At 37.2% G+C, this 14,977-nt stretch overlaps 2 protein-coding genes across 2 annotated transcripts; one reads left to right on the plus strand and one right to left on the minus strand.

Annotated features, from left to right (window-relative positions):
• The first annotated feature begins 408 nt into the window (after positions 1-408).
• On the plus strand, positions 409-8,457 carry LOC139858601 (serine--tRNA ligase-like). Its single transcript, XM_071847433.1, has 9 exons — positions 409-538; positions 664-734; positions 916-1,077; positions 1,158-1,263; positions 1,385-1,578; positions 1,684-1,787; positions 1,866-2,049; positions 2,144-2,323; positions 8,051-8,457. Exons 1-9 carry the CDS (start codon positions 409-411, stop codon positions 8,354-8,356), a joined length of 1,437 nt encoding a protein of 478 aa, XP_071703534.1. The 3' UTR covers positions 8,357-8,457.
• Positions 8,458-8,949: 492 nt separating this feature from the next.
• On the minus strand, positions 8,950-14,797 carry LOC139857704 (uncharacterized). Its single transcript, XM_071846531.1, has 6 exons — positions 14,374-14,797; positions 12,929-13,277; positions 12,441-12,525; positions 12,264-12,350; positions 9,524-9,769; positions 8,950-9,382 (listed from the first exon to the last, which is right to left on the minus strand). Exons 1-6 carry the CDS (start codon positions 14,532-14,534, stop codon positions 9,306-9,308), a joined length of 1,005 nt encoding a protein of 334 aa, XP_071702632.1. The 5' UTR covers positions 14,535-14,797; the 3' UTR covers positions 8,950-9,305.
• Between the last annotated feature and the right edge of the window lie 180 nt (positions 14,798-14,977).

Here is a 14,977-nt window from a genome sequence, read left to right on the forward strand (position 1 = left end):
AGATTTTGTTTTCCTAATTTAAAGGATTGCAGGTATCATCCTCTAAAATAGGTTGCCGTGTATTGATTTATAAATATAAATACATTTTGCCGGGTGCAGGACGTTTGTTCAAAACCGTAACGACAAATATTTTGCCGGCCAACTTGTTGATCTCCGACAGCTCACGGATTTTTCTGTAAGTTCACTGTTTCTGTTATACATACATATATTAATATATTGATGTTGTATTAGTGGTAGGGATGCAGTCGCTTTTGATGTGCCCTTACAATGTAAAATGAGGGTTAACAGGAGTGATTAGTTAAATCATGTGTGTTTTGATTCTTAAACTAACACGTGGTTAGGTCAATCTGAACGTGTTATTTTAGTTTTAATGGTAATGCTGGCTGATCTTACCAGAAACAAACAGACATGGACATAAATTTATTTAGGGAGAAAAAGGGCGGTGATCCAGAAAAGATGCGCGATTTGCTGCGACGTCGGTTTGCAAGGGTGGAACTTGTGGATGAAATTATTCGTCTCGACAAAGAGTTGCAACAAAGTAAGCTGAATTTCACATTACTTTATTTACTCGTTGTTTTGGTTTCACATGTTTGAGGTACAGAGTTGGCAATGTATTTGTAACGATTAAGATCTATATTTATTTATATCATGATATATTTACAGGCACGCGAGAGCTGGAACAGTTAAGGAAAAAATTTAACAGGATCAACAAAGAAGTTGGTAAACGTAGGAGTGTAAGTGTTTTTATCTTTCACAAGTTAAAATAAAAAGCTTTTTTTTTTTATTTATTTAGTTCAAATAAACTTTGTATATCCGATAATTTAAGTTCAATAAATTAGTGATTTTGCCAAGTGCCACATGTGCAAGGATATGGAGCAGATCTGAATTTAAACAGTAAAATTGATACTTTTGTAGTTTGGAGGAGATGCAAGTCACATGATTAAAAATACAGAGGAAATTAAGAGGTCAATTGCAGATAAAGATGCAGAAGTTAAAGAAGCCCGAGCTGCGTTATTTTCAAAGTTGGAGACAGCTGGAAATTTTGTGCATGAATCCGTTCGTATTAGCAATAATGAGGTGGAACATGATGCTTTTTATAATATTCTTAAATGTGGTTAATGACTATCTTACCCTTGTGTTACCAATGTTAACTTTAGGCAAACAATGTTGTTGTTTCGACTTCGGGGAAAATGAGATCGGAGACAGAACTAATAAATCACGTTGACCTGGCGGAACTACTTGGAATTGTAGATCTCAAAAAAGGTATTGCTATGATTTGTTCAGTTGAGTTGTTGAGGTAAGATGTCTATAATATATGAACTTGAATATTTTGTTAGGAAATTATGTTCATATAAGTATGTAACTAAGGATTATCGATGTTCAGGTGCTATTGTTGCTGGTGGTAGAGGATACTATCTAATAGGAGCTGGTGTGGATCTAAATCTAGCTCTTATACAATTTGGTCTTGATTTCTTGGAGAAAAGGGGCTACACAAAAGTGCAAACTCCATTTTTTATGAGGAAAGATATAATGGAAAAGTGCACTCAGTTAGCACAATTCGATGAGGAGCTTTACAAGGTAACATGTTGGAGTTTTTGGGATGTTGTGTGTGTGTGTGTGTGTGTGTATCAAGCAATATAAACAATATAATTGAACTTATTAGATGTGGGTGTTTATTAACAGGTAACTGGTGAGGGAGATGACAAGTATCTAATTGCTACTGCTGAACAACCACTTTCTGCTTATCACAAAGATGAGTGGATTCATCCAAATCAACTGCCAATAAGGTCGTACAGATGGTTTAAGGTTTCATAGTTTCTTTCAATTGTATAATATATATTAAAATAATGTTGGAAACTTATCAGATATGCTGGATATTCATCTTGCTTCCGTAAAGAGGCTGGTTCGCATGGCGAAGAAACCCTCGGTATTTTTCGTGTCCATCAGTTTGAGAAAGTCGAGCAGTTTTGCATCACCAGCCCAGATGGGAATGACTCGTGGGACATGCACGAGGAGATGTTAAAAAACTCAGAGGAATTTTATCAGATGGTATGTATTCTTTTTTATTGTTTAGTTTTTATATGAATTATTTGATTTATACTAGCTCTTAATTATGTATCTTATGTATCCTATTGTACTACAGTTGGGGTTGCCTTATCGTGTAGTATCTGTAGTCTCTGGGGCACTAAATGATGCTGCAGCAAAGAAGTATGACTTGGAAGCATGGTTTCCTGCATCCAAAACTTTCAGAGAACTTGTGTCGTGTTCAAACTGCACTGATTACCAGTCAAGAAAATTGGAAATCAGATATGGGCAGAAGAAGGTAATGTTTGTTTTCTTTATGTATTCTAATTCTAATACAACATTAGTGTGCTGTTATGCTATATTGAAGTTTTTTCATAAATGTACGTAGATTAGCATGAATATCTTAAATTATATTGTTGTTAAGTTTTGTAGTCCGAATTAGTCGATCAAAGCCGGATTTATTATGGTCAAAGTTGGTCAACGTTCGACTAGTCTCGAGTAGTCCTTACTGTTAGGAAAAGGGGATCGTCTGAACGTTGGGAGATATAAATTTGAGAGAAAAACAACTCTATTACTCACAAGAATAGATTTACAGAGTATTACAAAACTCTTAAAAAAAAACTCTCAAACTCACACACACTCTCTAGGTTGTAATTACACTTCTCTGAGTGATTTAGGATGATTTACAATTGAGGTTTGCACCTCTATTTATAGTAAAAATTCTATGGCGGTGGAAGGGTGTGAACGGAGATGGTGGGCGGCCGTCATCGTGTTCATCTTTGCTTCTTCTACATGGTGTTCAAAGAAGGCTACTTTGAACATCTAGAAGGTGAGCTTCTAGATTGTAGGCTGGAAACTTTCAATTCTCCCCCTCCAGCCGAATTCACGAACATTCCAGTTATGTCTCTGCATAACTCCAACTTCTCTCGAGTCACCACCTTTGTTAACATATCCGCAGGATTCTCCTTTGTATAGATCTTCACTAGTCTCAACAGTTGTCGATTAATTACCTCGCGTATCCAATGATAGCGAATATCAATATGTTTTGTACGGGAATGGTACATGGAGTTCTTGCTCAAATCTAGAGCACTCTGACTGTCACAATATACCTTGTACTCCTTTTGCTTGATTCCAAATTCTTGGAGATAACGCTTTAACCACAACATTTCTTTTCCAGCTTCTGCGGCAGCAATATACTCTGCTTCAGTTGTGGATAATGCAACACACTTTTGTAGTCTTGACTGCCATGAAACAGCTCCTCCTGCAAAAGTGTAAATGAATCCTGAAGTAGATTTCCTACTATCAAGATCTCCGGCCATATCCGCATCTGTATAGCCTTCCAAGATTGGATCAGCTCCCCCGTAACAAAGACATAGATTCTTTGTACCTTTAAGATATCTGAGAATCCATTTTACAGCCTCCCAATGCTCTTTCCCGGGGTTCGAGAGAAAACGACTCACCGTTCCCACTGCATGAGCAATATCGGGCCTTGTACACACCATCGCATACATCAAACTTCCAACTGCTGAAGAATATGGTACTGAAGACATCTCCCCGATCTCTTCCTTGGATGAGGGACAAGAACTCTTGCTTAACTTGAAATGGTTGGCTAATGGAATGCTAACAGGTTTGGCATTGTTCATATTGAAACGTGAAAGCACTCGTTCAATATACTTCTCCTGAGATAGCCATAACCTTTTATTCTTCCTATCTCGGGTTATCTGCATTCCCAAAATCTGTTGAGCCTGTCCTAATTCTTTCATGTCAAAAGACTTAGAGAGTTCCTTCTTCAGCTGGTTGATCTTCGTTACGTCTTTCCCTACGATCAAAATATCGTCTACATAAAGTAGAAGAGCAACGAAATCTCCTTCAGAAAACTTCTGAATGTAGACACACTCATCTGCTGCGGTTTTCTTGTACCCGTGACTCACCATGCACGAGTCAAACTTCTTGTACCACTGCCTAGGTGCCTGCTTCAAACCATACAAACTTTTCTTCAGCTTGCATACGAGGTTATCTCCTGAAACCTCAAAACCTTCTGGCTGCTCCATGTAAATTTCTTCATGTAAATCTCCATGAAGAAAAGCTGTCTTTACATCCATCTGTTCAAGCTCCAAGTTCATACTTGCGACCAATCCAAGTATGACTCTAATTGAAGTCATCTTGACTACTGGTGAAAATATCTCGTCAAAATCAATCACTTTCTTCTGTTGGAATCCTTTGACTGCAAGTCGTGCTTTGTATTTCACCACTTTTCCACTACCATCCATTTTCAGCTTGAACACCCATTTATTTTTCAGTGCCTTCTTCCCGCGTGGAAGTTCTACAATCTCATAAGTTTGATTTTTCTGCAGAGAATCCATCTCATCCTGCATTGCGAGCAACCATTTTTCTTTATCCTTATGAGTTACTGCTTCATGAAAACTCTCCGGTTCTCCATCTTCAGTAAGTAGAAGGTACTCGGATTCTGGATATCTACTCGATGGAATCCGACCTCGTTCAGATCTACGAACTTCTGGAACATTCTGAGGAGATCCACCATCATCTTGACCTTGTGATGGTGCTGGAACGTCTGGCAGATGGGGTTGTGGCTCCCCCTGCTCAGCACCGTCATTTTCCTCATTATCTTCTACTTCTGGCATTTCTTCTTGCACTGAAAATTCATTTCTCATGAATGATTCCGTTGTTGCCTCTGGCACCTGAGCAGCAACATTTGACTTCTGAGATATTGTGGGTTTTTCAATATCTTCTATTGTCTGGCTTTCATGGAACACCACGTCCCTACTTCTGATCACCTTTTTCTCTTTTGGATCCCATAATCTGTATCCAAATTCTTCATCTCCATAGCCTATGAATATGCATGGAGTGGTCCTTGCATCCAGCTTCTGCCTGAGCTCCTTGGATACATGTGCGTACGCCAAACATCCAAATACTCTTAAGTGAGAGTATGATGGATCCTTTCCAGACCAAAGTTTCTCCGGAACTTCAAAATTCAGTGGTACTGATGGAGATCGTTGATCAAATAACAAGCGGCTCTGACTGCTTCTCCCCAGAATGGCTTTGGCAGCTTAGCCATACTGAGCATGCTCCGAACACGTTCCATGATTGTTCGGTTCATTCTTTCTGCTATACCATTATGTTGAGGGGTATGTGGGACCGTCTTCTCATGTCGGATGCCATTTGATCTGCAATAGGCATCGAACTGCCTGGAAGAGTATTCACCGTCGTTGTCGGATCGAAGACACTTTAACTTCTTTCCTGTCTCACGTTCTACCATGACATGGAACTGTTTGAAGTAATCGAACACCTGGTCCTTCGTCCGTAAGAAATATACCCACACCTTTCGAGAAGTATCATCGATAAACGTCAGAAAGTATCGATTGCCGCCAATTGATTCAACCTCTAAGGGACCGCAAACATCAGAGTGTACCAGACTGAGTAACTCTGATCTTCTCGTTGAAGAGGAATTAAACGAGACTCTATGTTGCTTACCAAACAGACAATGATTGCAAGGATCTAGTGCAGCGTCCTTGTCTACATTGATAAGCTCCTTCTTTATTAGGGTAGACAACCCTTTCTCACTCATGTGACCGAGTCTCTGGTGCCATAAATTTTGTGAAGCCTCCTTTTCTGCAACATTAATGCTGTCTGTGCAGATCTTCACATGAGTCTTGTACAGTGTGCCACAAATGTGTCCTCGAGCGACTATCATAGCGCCTCTTGACAATTTCCATGTGCCTCTACTGAAATGACTATCATAGCCCTGTTTATCGAGAGCTACTCCGGAAAGTAGATTCAGCCGAAGATCTGGCACATGGCGGACATCCTTCAGAGTGATTGTGCTCCCGGAACTTGTCTTTATCTTGACATCACCAATTCCGACAATCTCAGCGGAACTGGAATTTCCCATCTTCACAACTCCAAAGTCACCAGCTTTGTATGTTGTGAAGTATTCCTTGTATGGAGTCACGTGGTAGGAAGCTGCAGTATCTACCACCCATTCTGTTTCTTCTCGTGAGACGTGAAGGCATGTCTCATCATGGGTTGAACAATAAGCTACATCACCAGAGATAGTCACTAATGCTTCTCCACCCTTATTCTTCGGCTGTAAACTGCTTTGACCTTGTTCCTCTTTTAATCTATAGCAGTTCTTCTTCATATGTCCCTCTAATCCACAATGATGGCATTTATATGTTGGTTTTCTGCCATCAGCTGACCTGCCCCTGCTCTTGCTTCTGCCTCTCCATTTATTTTTGCTACTCATTCGCTGTCTCCCCCGATTCTCTGTGACAAAGGCATGGGTCTGATCTGTGCCCATGTCTTTTCTCCTTGCCTCTTCACTGAATAGGGCATCCTTGACCATTGTCATGGTAAGTTTGCCATTCGGGGCTGAGTTGCTGAGTGTTACTACCAGCGTTTCCCAACTATCGGGAAGGGAACTAAGTAGCAGTAGCGCCTGAACTTCATCGCCAAGCGGCATCTCTACAGACGATAACTGGTTGACCAAGCTCTGGAACTCACTGGTATGCTCGGCAACTGAAGTTCCACTTTTGAGCTTCATGTTGACTAAACGCCTCATCAGCAGGGCTTTATTCCGAGCAGTCTTGGCCTGGTACATGTCCTCCAACTTTTTTCAGAGGACATATGCGTCTGTCTCTTGTGCAACATGGTGGAAGACACTATGATCAATCCATTGACGGATCTGACCAATAGTTTTTCGGTTTGATTTCTTCCACTCTTTCTCTTTGGCAGAATCAGGGTTTATACCCTTCAATTCAATAGGATCGAACAAATCCTTAAAACTGAGGAGATCTTCCATCCGAGGTTTCCACAGCGTGTAGTTTGTGGCTGTGAGCATAATCATAGCTCCGGAAGATGATGTTGACTCTTCTGTGGACATTATCACCTTAGAAATAATTTTTTAACACAAACGGGGTTGAATTGTAGAAAACAGAGATCACCGTTACGTCCGGAATGGTTGAAAATGGTGGAATAGACACTTCGCGGCTTAAATTCCACTTACGAGGCAAAATTATAATTTTTATAAACTTCAGGGACCAAGAATGAAATTCTGAAAATTTCAGGGACCAAACTGTAAAATTTCAGAATTGCTACAGTACCGCTACAGTACTGCTACAGTGACTTGCTACAGTGCCGCAACTGCTACAGTGAATTGCTACAGTGATCGTCTTCTCCGGCAAAAATTCCGGCACCGGTCGTCTTCTCCGGCGAGATTCCGGCGAGTTGACCAAATTTTGACCACGTTTTCTGGGCTCGTTATAACTCCGTTTAAGTCACTGTTTTTTGCGTTGGACTCGGTTCGACGAGACGAATCCAATGGTACACTCAAAATTGGATTTTAAGAAAACTTCCGAAAACCCAAAAACTCAACCAACGTCTCTAACCAAGCTCTTGATACCACTTGTTAGGAAGAGGGGATCGCCTGGACGTTGGGAGATATAAATTTGGGAGAAAAACAACTCTATTACTCACAAGAATAGATTTACAGAGTATTACAAAACTCTTAAAAAAAAAAACTCTCAAACTCACACACACTCTCTAGGTTGTGATTACACTTCTCTGAGTGATTTAGGATGATTTACAATTGAGGTTTGCACCTCTATTTATAGTAAAAATTCTATGGCGGTGGAAGGGTGTGAACGGAGATGGTGGGCGGCCGTCATCGTGTTCATCTTTGCTTCTTCTACATGGTGTTCAAAGAAGGCTACTTTGAACATCTAGAAGGTGAGCTTCTAGATTGTAGGCTGGAAACTTTCACTTACAAGGTCTCCACTGGCTAGTCTCAATTCTCAACTAGTGACTTTTACAACCTTGTGTTTAACTATATCTCATCACGTTTATCTTGGGCCACTTTTAGATAGTTCCAGTATTATTACATGAAAGTATTGCGATTTGTATCCTTAATAACACGATCCCAGACATAAAAAGATAAAGAAGAAAACCTCATTAATATATTTTTCTCATGTGCTGTTGATTTTGAGTTTTTATTTTTTTTTTAATACAGAGCAATGAAGAGACCAAAAAGTACTGTCATATGTTAAACTCAACCCTGACAGCTACAGAGAGGACCATATGCTGCATTCTTGAGAACTATCAAACCGAAGACGGTGTTAACGTACCCGAAGTTCTACAGCCATATATGGGTAGCAAGACTTTTATACCTTTTCGAGGTAAAGAAACAAAAGAGAAGTTGTTTGATGATACAAAAGAGGATAAACTAAAAGCCAAGTTGTTTGATGATACCACTATGAAGATGTGCTTACTTATTTTGTTTGGGTGGTTGATAGGATTTTTATGTCGGTTTTTTTGATGGAATTGTTTTATCTTACGTTTTCATTTATTTCTACTTGATTTGAACATGCGTGATGTCCCAGAATGGTAATATTTGATTATATAGTTGGGCTTCATTAATATTTGATTATATAGTTGGGCTTCATTTGTGACATCGTACTGAAAGTTTACTTATATAAATATATGGCTTAAACATTTGTCTTGTCATGGCAATGTACTTTCTTATTGATTAATCTTATAAAGTATAACACAATTATAAGTGAAGTGTTTAGTGTTATGTTATGGATTTAACTCTATAAGCTCTGTTAGTTATTTATATATAGAAACTGCGAACACTGTTAACTTTTTACTTCTGAGACCGGGAATACTGCTACCAAGCTGAAACATCAAGTTTTTATTTATTTATTTTTCCCCAGAAAATTATTGTAAAATTGAAATCATTCAGTTTATAGGGAAACAAATACAACTGTGAAGAATGTGTTAGGTCACATTGATATTTAGACAACTGACCACTTTTAACTTTATACCTAAAATTTGATAATATTAGCAAAAGACTTTGCACTTGTGAGATGTAGTAGGCATACTCAGCGTAAAACAAAAATCATACACTACTAAAGTTTGTTACATTTTGTAATCTTTATTGATCAATTTTACACAATGCGATAAAAGAGATGTTGAACGGTAAATAAACGATGAAAAAGACATACATTTGTATCTAAATTAGCTAGATTAAATTGGAGGTACATGTCTTATTCTGAAGGTAGAACCTTAGTGAAAAAAAAAAAAAAAAAAAATAGTCTTCGTCCTAACCGTTGGTTGCACATAATGATGCCCACAAATGTAACGACCAATGCATCTTGCTATTGTTTCACCATATATGTGTTACAAGTACAAACCATTTTATAAATAGTTTGTCAACCACGAAAACCAAAATCTTCAACCGTTAATTATAACCCAAAATCAACCCTCTAAAGTTCCAAATGAGGGATATTCGCAAAACAAAACGACACGATCATAGGCCCAGCCAAGTCTCCCAGCAAACATCCTGTAATAAAATACAACAATATCAACAAACATGAATCTAAGTAGATGTTTTAAAGGTGATTATGTGATACTGAATAATCAGAGTAGGAATAAAAGATGACCAATTATTTATAAAATTAAATACTATGTAAGTAATTCTTACCAACTGATTGACCAGATGATGGGCGAAAAAGAGTTGCACCGATTCCCGCTCCTATGGCGGCAAAAACAAGCGATGCACCACATCTAACCGTAACACCGTACACCTTTTTCCCGAGAGTTTTAACTCGTTCTGATTGGTCATCAGCATCAAGTTCAACTTCATTAGATTTTAAGATGTCGCGAACAAAAGGGTAACATTCAATCCCAACTTGAACAAGCCATGAGGCTGCAACTCCTAAACAGTGACCTGCTCAGCCAAATAAACGTCTAGAGCGTTAAGACGGTTACAATCCACAGTTTTAAGTCCTCACTAAACCAAAACATATATTCTTGTAAACTCCAACAACAAAGTAACTCAACTCTTTTACAAGTTTTTTTACTTCCTATAACTCTTCTAACTAGCAGGTTACAAATCACCAACAGCGTTCAACATTAAAAGACAACAAATTAGATTGTTGACTTCACCCGGATCCATTTAGGATTCAAACCCAGTCCGCCTGCCCCTTGGAATGGTTTAAGGATCGGGTTCCTGCAATGCGATTGGGGTTTCCTCCCGAAAGTGCGTGCATGCGTGGCAAATGAGAGTATTCGATGCCGATTGTTGCCTTTCAAAAAAAAGATTGTTGATGTTACAATACCATATTAAGCTAAATTTTGACTTTTTTGCTCCGTTGGTCCCTCAGTTATACACCAATTTGCTAACAGTGTCCCTCGGTTTCTAATTTGGCTTTGCGTGTCCTTTATTTATCAAAAATTTGCAATCAGCGTCCCTCCGTCAAAATTCCGTTAAAAAAGACTATTAACCCTTGACATGTGCCTTGCATGTGAGGGTAAATTCGTCTTTTTACTCTTCATAAAAAACGAGGGACCACCGGCGCAAAAAATCTTATAATTTATATATTATTAATTTATAAATCTATAAAAATAAAAATAAAAATCTATTTTCATATCAGATCCCATTATAAAGATAATTTTGAACAAAAATTTGCAGCTATCCACAAATCCTTTCAGATCCCATTATAAAGATATAAAGAAAACTTAGAAATAGAAATTTTGGATCAAAGAAAGGATGCAGAAAGTTAAAAAAAATCAATTATATTGTCAAACGTGGCATGAATATGAAATCGAAATCATCAATAAAAATCGATATAATATAAGCAATTCATGAAGACCTTTTCTACAAAGCCTCATCTCCATCTTTCAAACTGGATAATTAAAATAATTAAACCATCAAATTAAAAAATATATTTTCTACATCATAAGTAACTAATGGTATAAGCGAATGATGCAGACCTGTAAACAGCACAAAAGGCTACATATACACGTATAAAGTAGGTGTTACTTAAAAATAAAACATATCTACTAATAAAATCAATTAGTCAGAACACATAAACACTTCATAGAACAAACTTATCCTTTATTGACCACCAACATATCTGAGTTAAAGATTGTAGGCCAGAGTTCACGATTGTAGGCCAGAGTTCACGATTGTGGACTGGTAGCGTATTTAGGTAACGCTTGTAGAACCACCGCTGCCGCCGGAATAGATCTGGAACCACCGGTGCACCAAATCCACCAAAAGCAGATCGGAGTTAACGATTGTGGAACCACCGGCGTTTTTAGGTAGTGTACACCGTACGGTTTTCTGATGAGTTCATAAATTAAACACTATCAGACCTCCAAACCTAAAAGCTTGTGTTTTCATTTCCGAATTTATGCCCAACACCGCCGCCGGAATTAGTTATCTATGAAATTTAGGTTCCGTTGGTTATATGTGAATCAAATAGGTTCAGTTGGTTATATGTGAGTCAAAGAAAAAAGAAATGGTGAAAAAAAGTATTAAAAAGAAAAAAAAGGATGAAGATGAATTTGATAGATGTGTTGGACAAGGGAAGATAAACATGAAAATACGTCTAAATAATATATGAAAATAGATTTTTATTTTTATTTTTATAGATTATAAATTAATAAGATATAAATTATAAGACTTTGCACCGGTGGTCCCTCGTTTTTTATGAAGAAGAGTAAAAAAGACGAATTTACCCTCACATTCAAGGCACATGTCAAGGGTTAACGGACTTTTTAAACGGAATTTATTGCAAATTTTTGATAAATAAAGGACACGCAAAGCCAAATTAGAAACCGAGGGACGCTGTTAGCAAATTGGGGTATAACTGAGGGACCAACGGAGCAAAAAAGTCCTATATGTTAAATCTTTCAAGTACTGTTTACAAACTGACTAGTTACAATCAAGGTTGCAAAACTCGCTATTTGAGAAGTAATCGGTCGGGACTTTGGAAGGAGTAATAGGAAATTCGGGGATTAATTAGATTGCACTTTTAATACATTTAAATAATAAATTTCAAAATTATATGTGCGGATATGGAAGAAAACCATAAACATAAACTTTATCACAATTGTCTAAATCGTTCATTTTTGTACAAAAACTCTAAAATTCTAGTTTAAATTCACGTTAAAATGTTGATCAATTTTTACTTTGACCGACTTGGATCAACAAATCTGCTAATTTTGACCCATTAACCGACGTTAACCGATTAATCAAACGGATTTTGGAAAATCGGAATGCACTGTTCTTAAAAAGGAGTAATCGGGGTTTTTTACAGCAGTGGTTACAATGTTCAGAAATTTAAATAGAGTATATTCAGATAAGCATATGTGTTATGTTATCACCAATTACATAAACTCTAATCAGTGAGAGCAAAAACGGGTACAAAACTGACCTCTAAATGTTGTTCTGCTGACACAAAAGAAGTAAGTGTGCATTGGCATTCCCCTGTTAGCTTTTCGAACGGCAGACTTTGGGACATCTAGCATGATCAAGATTAAAAAAAAAAACGATCAATCATTATACAAGATCATATGACGTTGCCATTTTGCGGTAACGGAAAAGTATATACCTTTAAGAAGTTTCCATGCAGCACGTTGTGACAAATGGTGAACAGCAAGTCGTTCCAAAACGCGTCTAGTCGTAACAACACTAGTCTGTGACACAACAAATATACATATTTGAGCTACACCTGGCAATTGAGACTCTCAGTTTAAAAAATGGGTCCACGTGTTACTTATTTAACCAATTGAGTCCACAAAAAATTTAAAGTATGGGTCCAAACTTAGACCCATACGAAGCCTAAAAATATATATGGAAGGTCCATCCCAATCCAATCCGAGGTTTTACAAGGTTAAGAAAGTATGGGTCATCAACGGGCTTTACAAAATTTTAAAAACGTCGTATCTAGAGGTTTTACAAGGTTAAGAAACTTCAAGACAAGGGTCTCAACCCAATCCGACCCGTTCAGACCAGAAGACTCGTTTGCAAAGTAAAATTTGATCGTACAGCTAACCATTTAAAAACACGTGTTTTAAGAATGTAGAAACAGTTTCTTACTTCACGAAGGATTTGTTTAACTGATTTCTTGAAGGGTACAACCAAGTCCACATGGCGTTCATCTGAAGAGTCTGGTAAAAAATCATTGTCATCATCTTCTTCTTCCTTAGGCGCCACAAGAGGCAAATAAAACAATAGAAATGACCTAATTGATGTCAATGCAAATGATTTCGGCTGGAAAGCCGAAAATAACGGTTTTAGCTCGATGGAATATTCTTTAGTGATGTGGTTTAGAGTATCATGTCGAAAGACGGTTTCAGATGCAGTCCTTAAACTAGTTAGGTAATCTTCAGTTATAAGAGGTGGTGTAACACCAGCATCGCAATAAGCAACTCTTTTTCCACCAAAACTGTTCCTTCCACATAACAAAACATAAGCACCTTAAATCTTTAATATAGTAATATAAAAGTCTTATTCTTCAATCAAAACATTAACAAACTTAAATTTTGAATTCGTAAATAAGCAATACAAATAAAGATTTTAGAAAATTGGTTTATCAAGAGTCCTCAACCCTCTAATATATATCCAGTATATATTTACAATTTTGATGAATCGAAAATACCATTCAAATGATGGAAAAAACACTAAGTTAGGTTTAAACCCCTACATTTTATCTTTCTAATAAACCATCACAAGATAGCGGCCTGAGTTGCTTGCAAGAGGTCTCAAGTTCGAATCCTGTCTAGGACGAATATTTAGTGGTGACCAAGGATGGGTTGGAACAAACCTGCTCGGCTGCGTACATCAGAGTATGGGGTCGGATTACTTGCCCTCCCGGGTAGCCCAAACATGGAAAACCTTCTACATTTTATCCTTTTTACTTTATCTTTTTAATTAAAGGGTTATAAATGGTCACGGGGTAACCAATTATGCCGTGTATATGAGTAAAAAATAATCGCTACCTGAACCATGAAAACCTCCTCCGTTAACCCGTTTTACTTTATCTAACAAATTCTACTAAACTAACAAAAGTAATACACTAATACGGAGTAACAAAAAGTTAATTTGTTCTATCTATATAGAACAAAAAGTTAATTAGTCATTCTACTTTTTTATATCTGAGTAATTGAAACACAGCTTTGTGCACATTTCCAGTCATTTTAAATCCCATAAATCTATCATCTTCATATTTTTCAACATCATTCATATCTAACATATTTACAAATAAAGTTCCCAATTTTACATCAAACTTATCATCATTACCAAACGGTACAAGTCCTCTTTCAAACGAATAAAAGGTATGATAACTAATTCTCCATAGCACAAACAAACAAACAGGTAACTAGATATTTTATGCAAACAGATAAATTCAAGACTATAGATCTCAAACAGCTGTTAAAGTCATTAATCCACATTTAATACGGCAATTACATGAATTAAACGATGATACTATAATAGAAAAAATTAAAAAAGCAGTAACTGTATGTATAAAACAAAGAGTATACCCAAATAAAGCCCTAGATGCAAAAGGTGTGCCGGCGGCGACATAGGCTGCGGCTGAAGAAGCAGCTAACGTGGCGGAATATAAACCGGTTGAATGTAGGGTTTGGCCATTAACGCTCGGATTTTTTTTCAATAGATCCTTGAGTAAACCTATTCCCGCCATTATGATTCAGATAAATTAAAACTTGAAAGAATTATTTGGATGATAATGATTATTGAAACCTTTGTTAGATCATTGATTAAGTAGCTGAATCCAAAGATTTGTAGAAACTGTTGGTTATTACAGATCGTACTGTGATGTGGTTGTTTGATTTTGTTCCAGGTGGATACTACGCAAACGAAGGGGTGTGCTTGGAATTGCAGAAACTGTTGGTTATTTGTGTATCTAATCTAAGTTGGTTAGGTTGTTTTGGATTGGACGAGAGTTTAGGGTCTTTCTTTTTGGTGTGTTTCATGAGTTTGTTTGTATATTTATAAAAAACTAGTGAAATGATCCGTGGGCCACGAATTTGTTTAAATAAATCTGTTTAATTATATATTTCAGGTATTAAGTAAACGTAAATGCTAAAGTTATTTAGTTTAGTGCTCTTTGGAACCACATAGTCC

This window comes from Rutidosis leptorrhynchoides, chromosome 7, assembly GCF_046630445.1.
Source record: "Rutidosis leptorrhynchoides isolate AG116_Rl617_1_P2 chromosome 7, CSIRO_AGI_Rlap_v1, whole genome shotgun sequence".
Classification (NCBI taxonomy): Eukaryota; Viridiplantae; Streptophyta; class Magnoliopsida; order Asterales; family Asteraceae; genus Rutidosis; species Rutidosis leptorrhynchoides.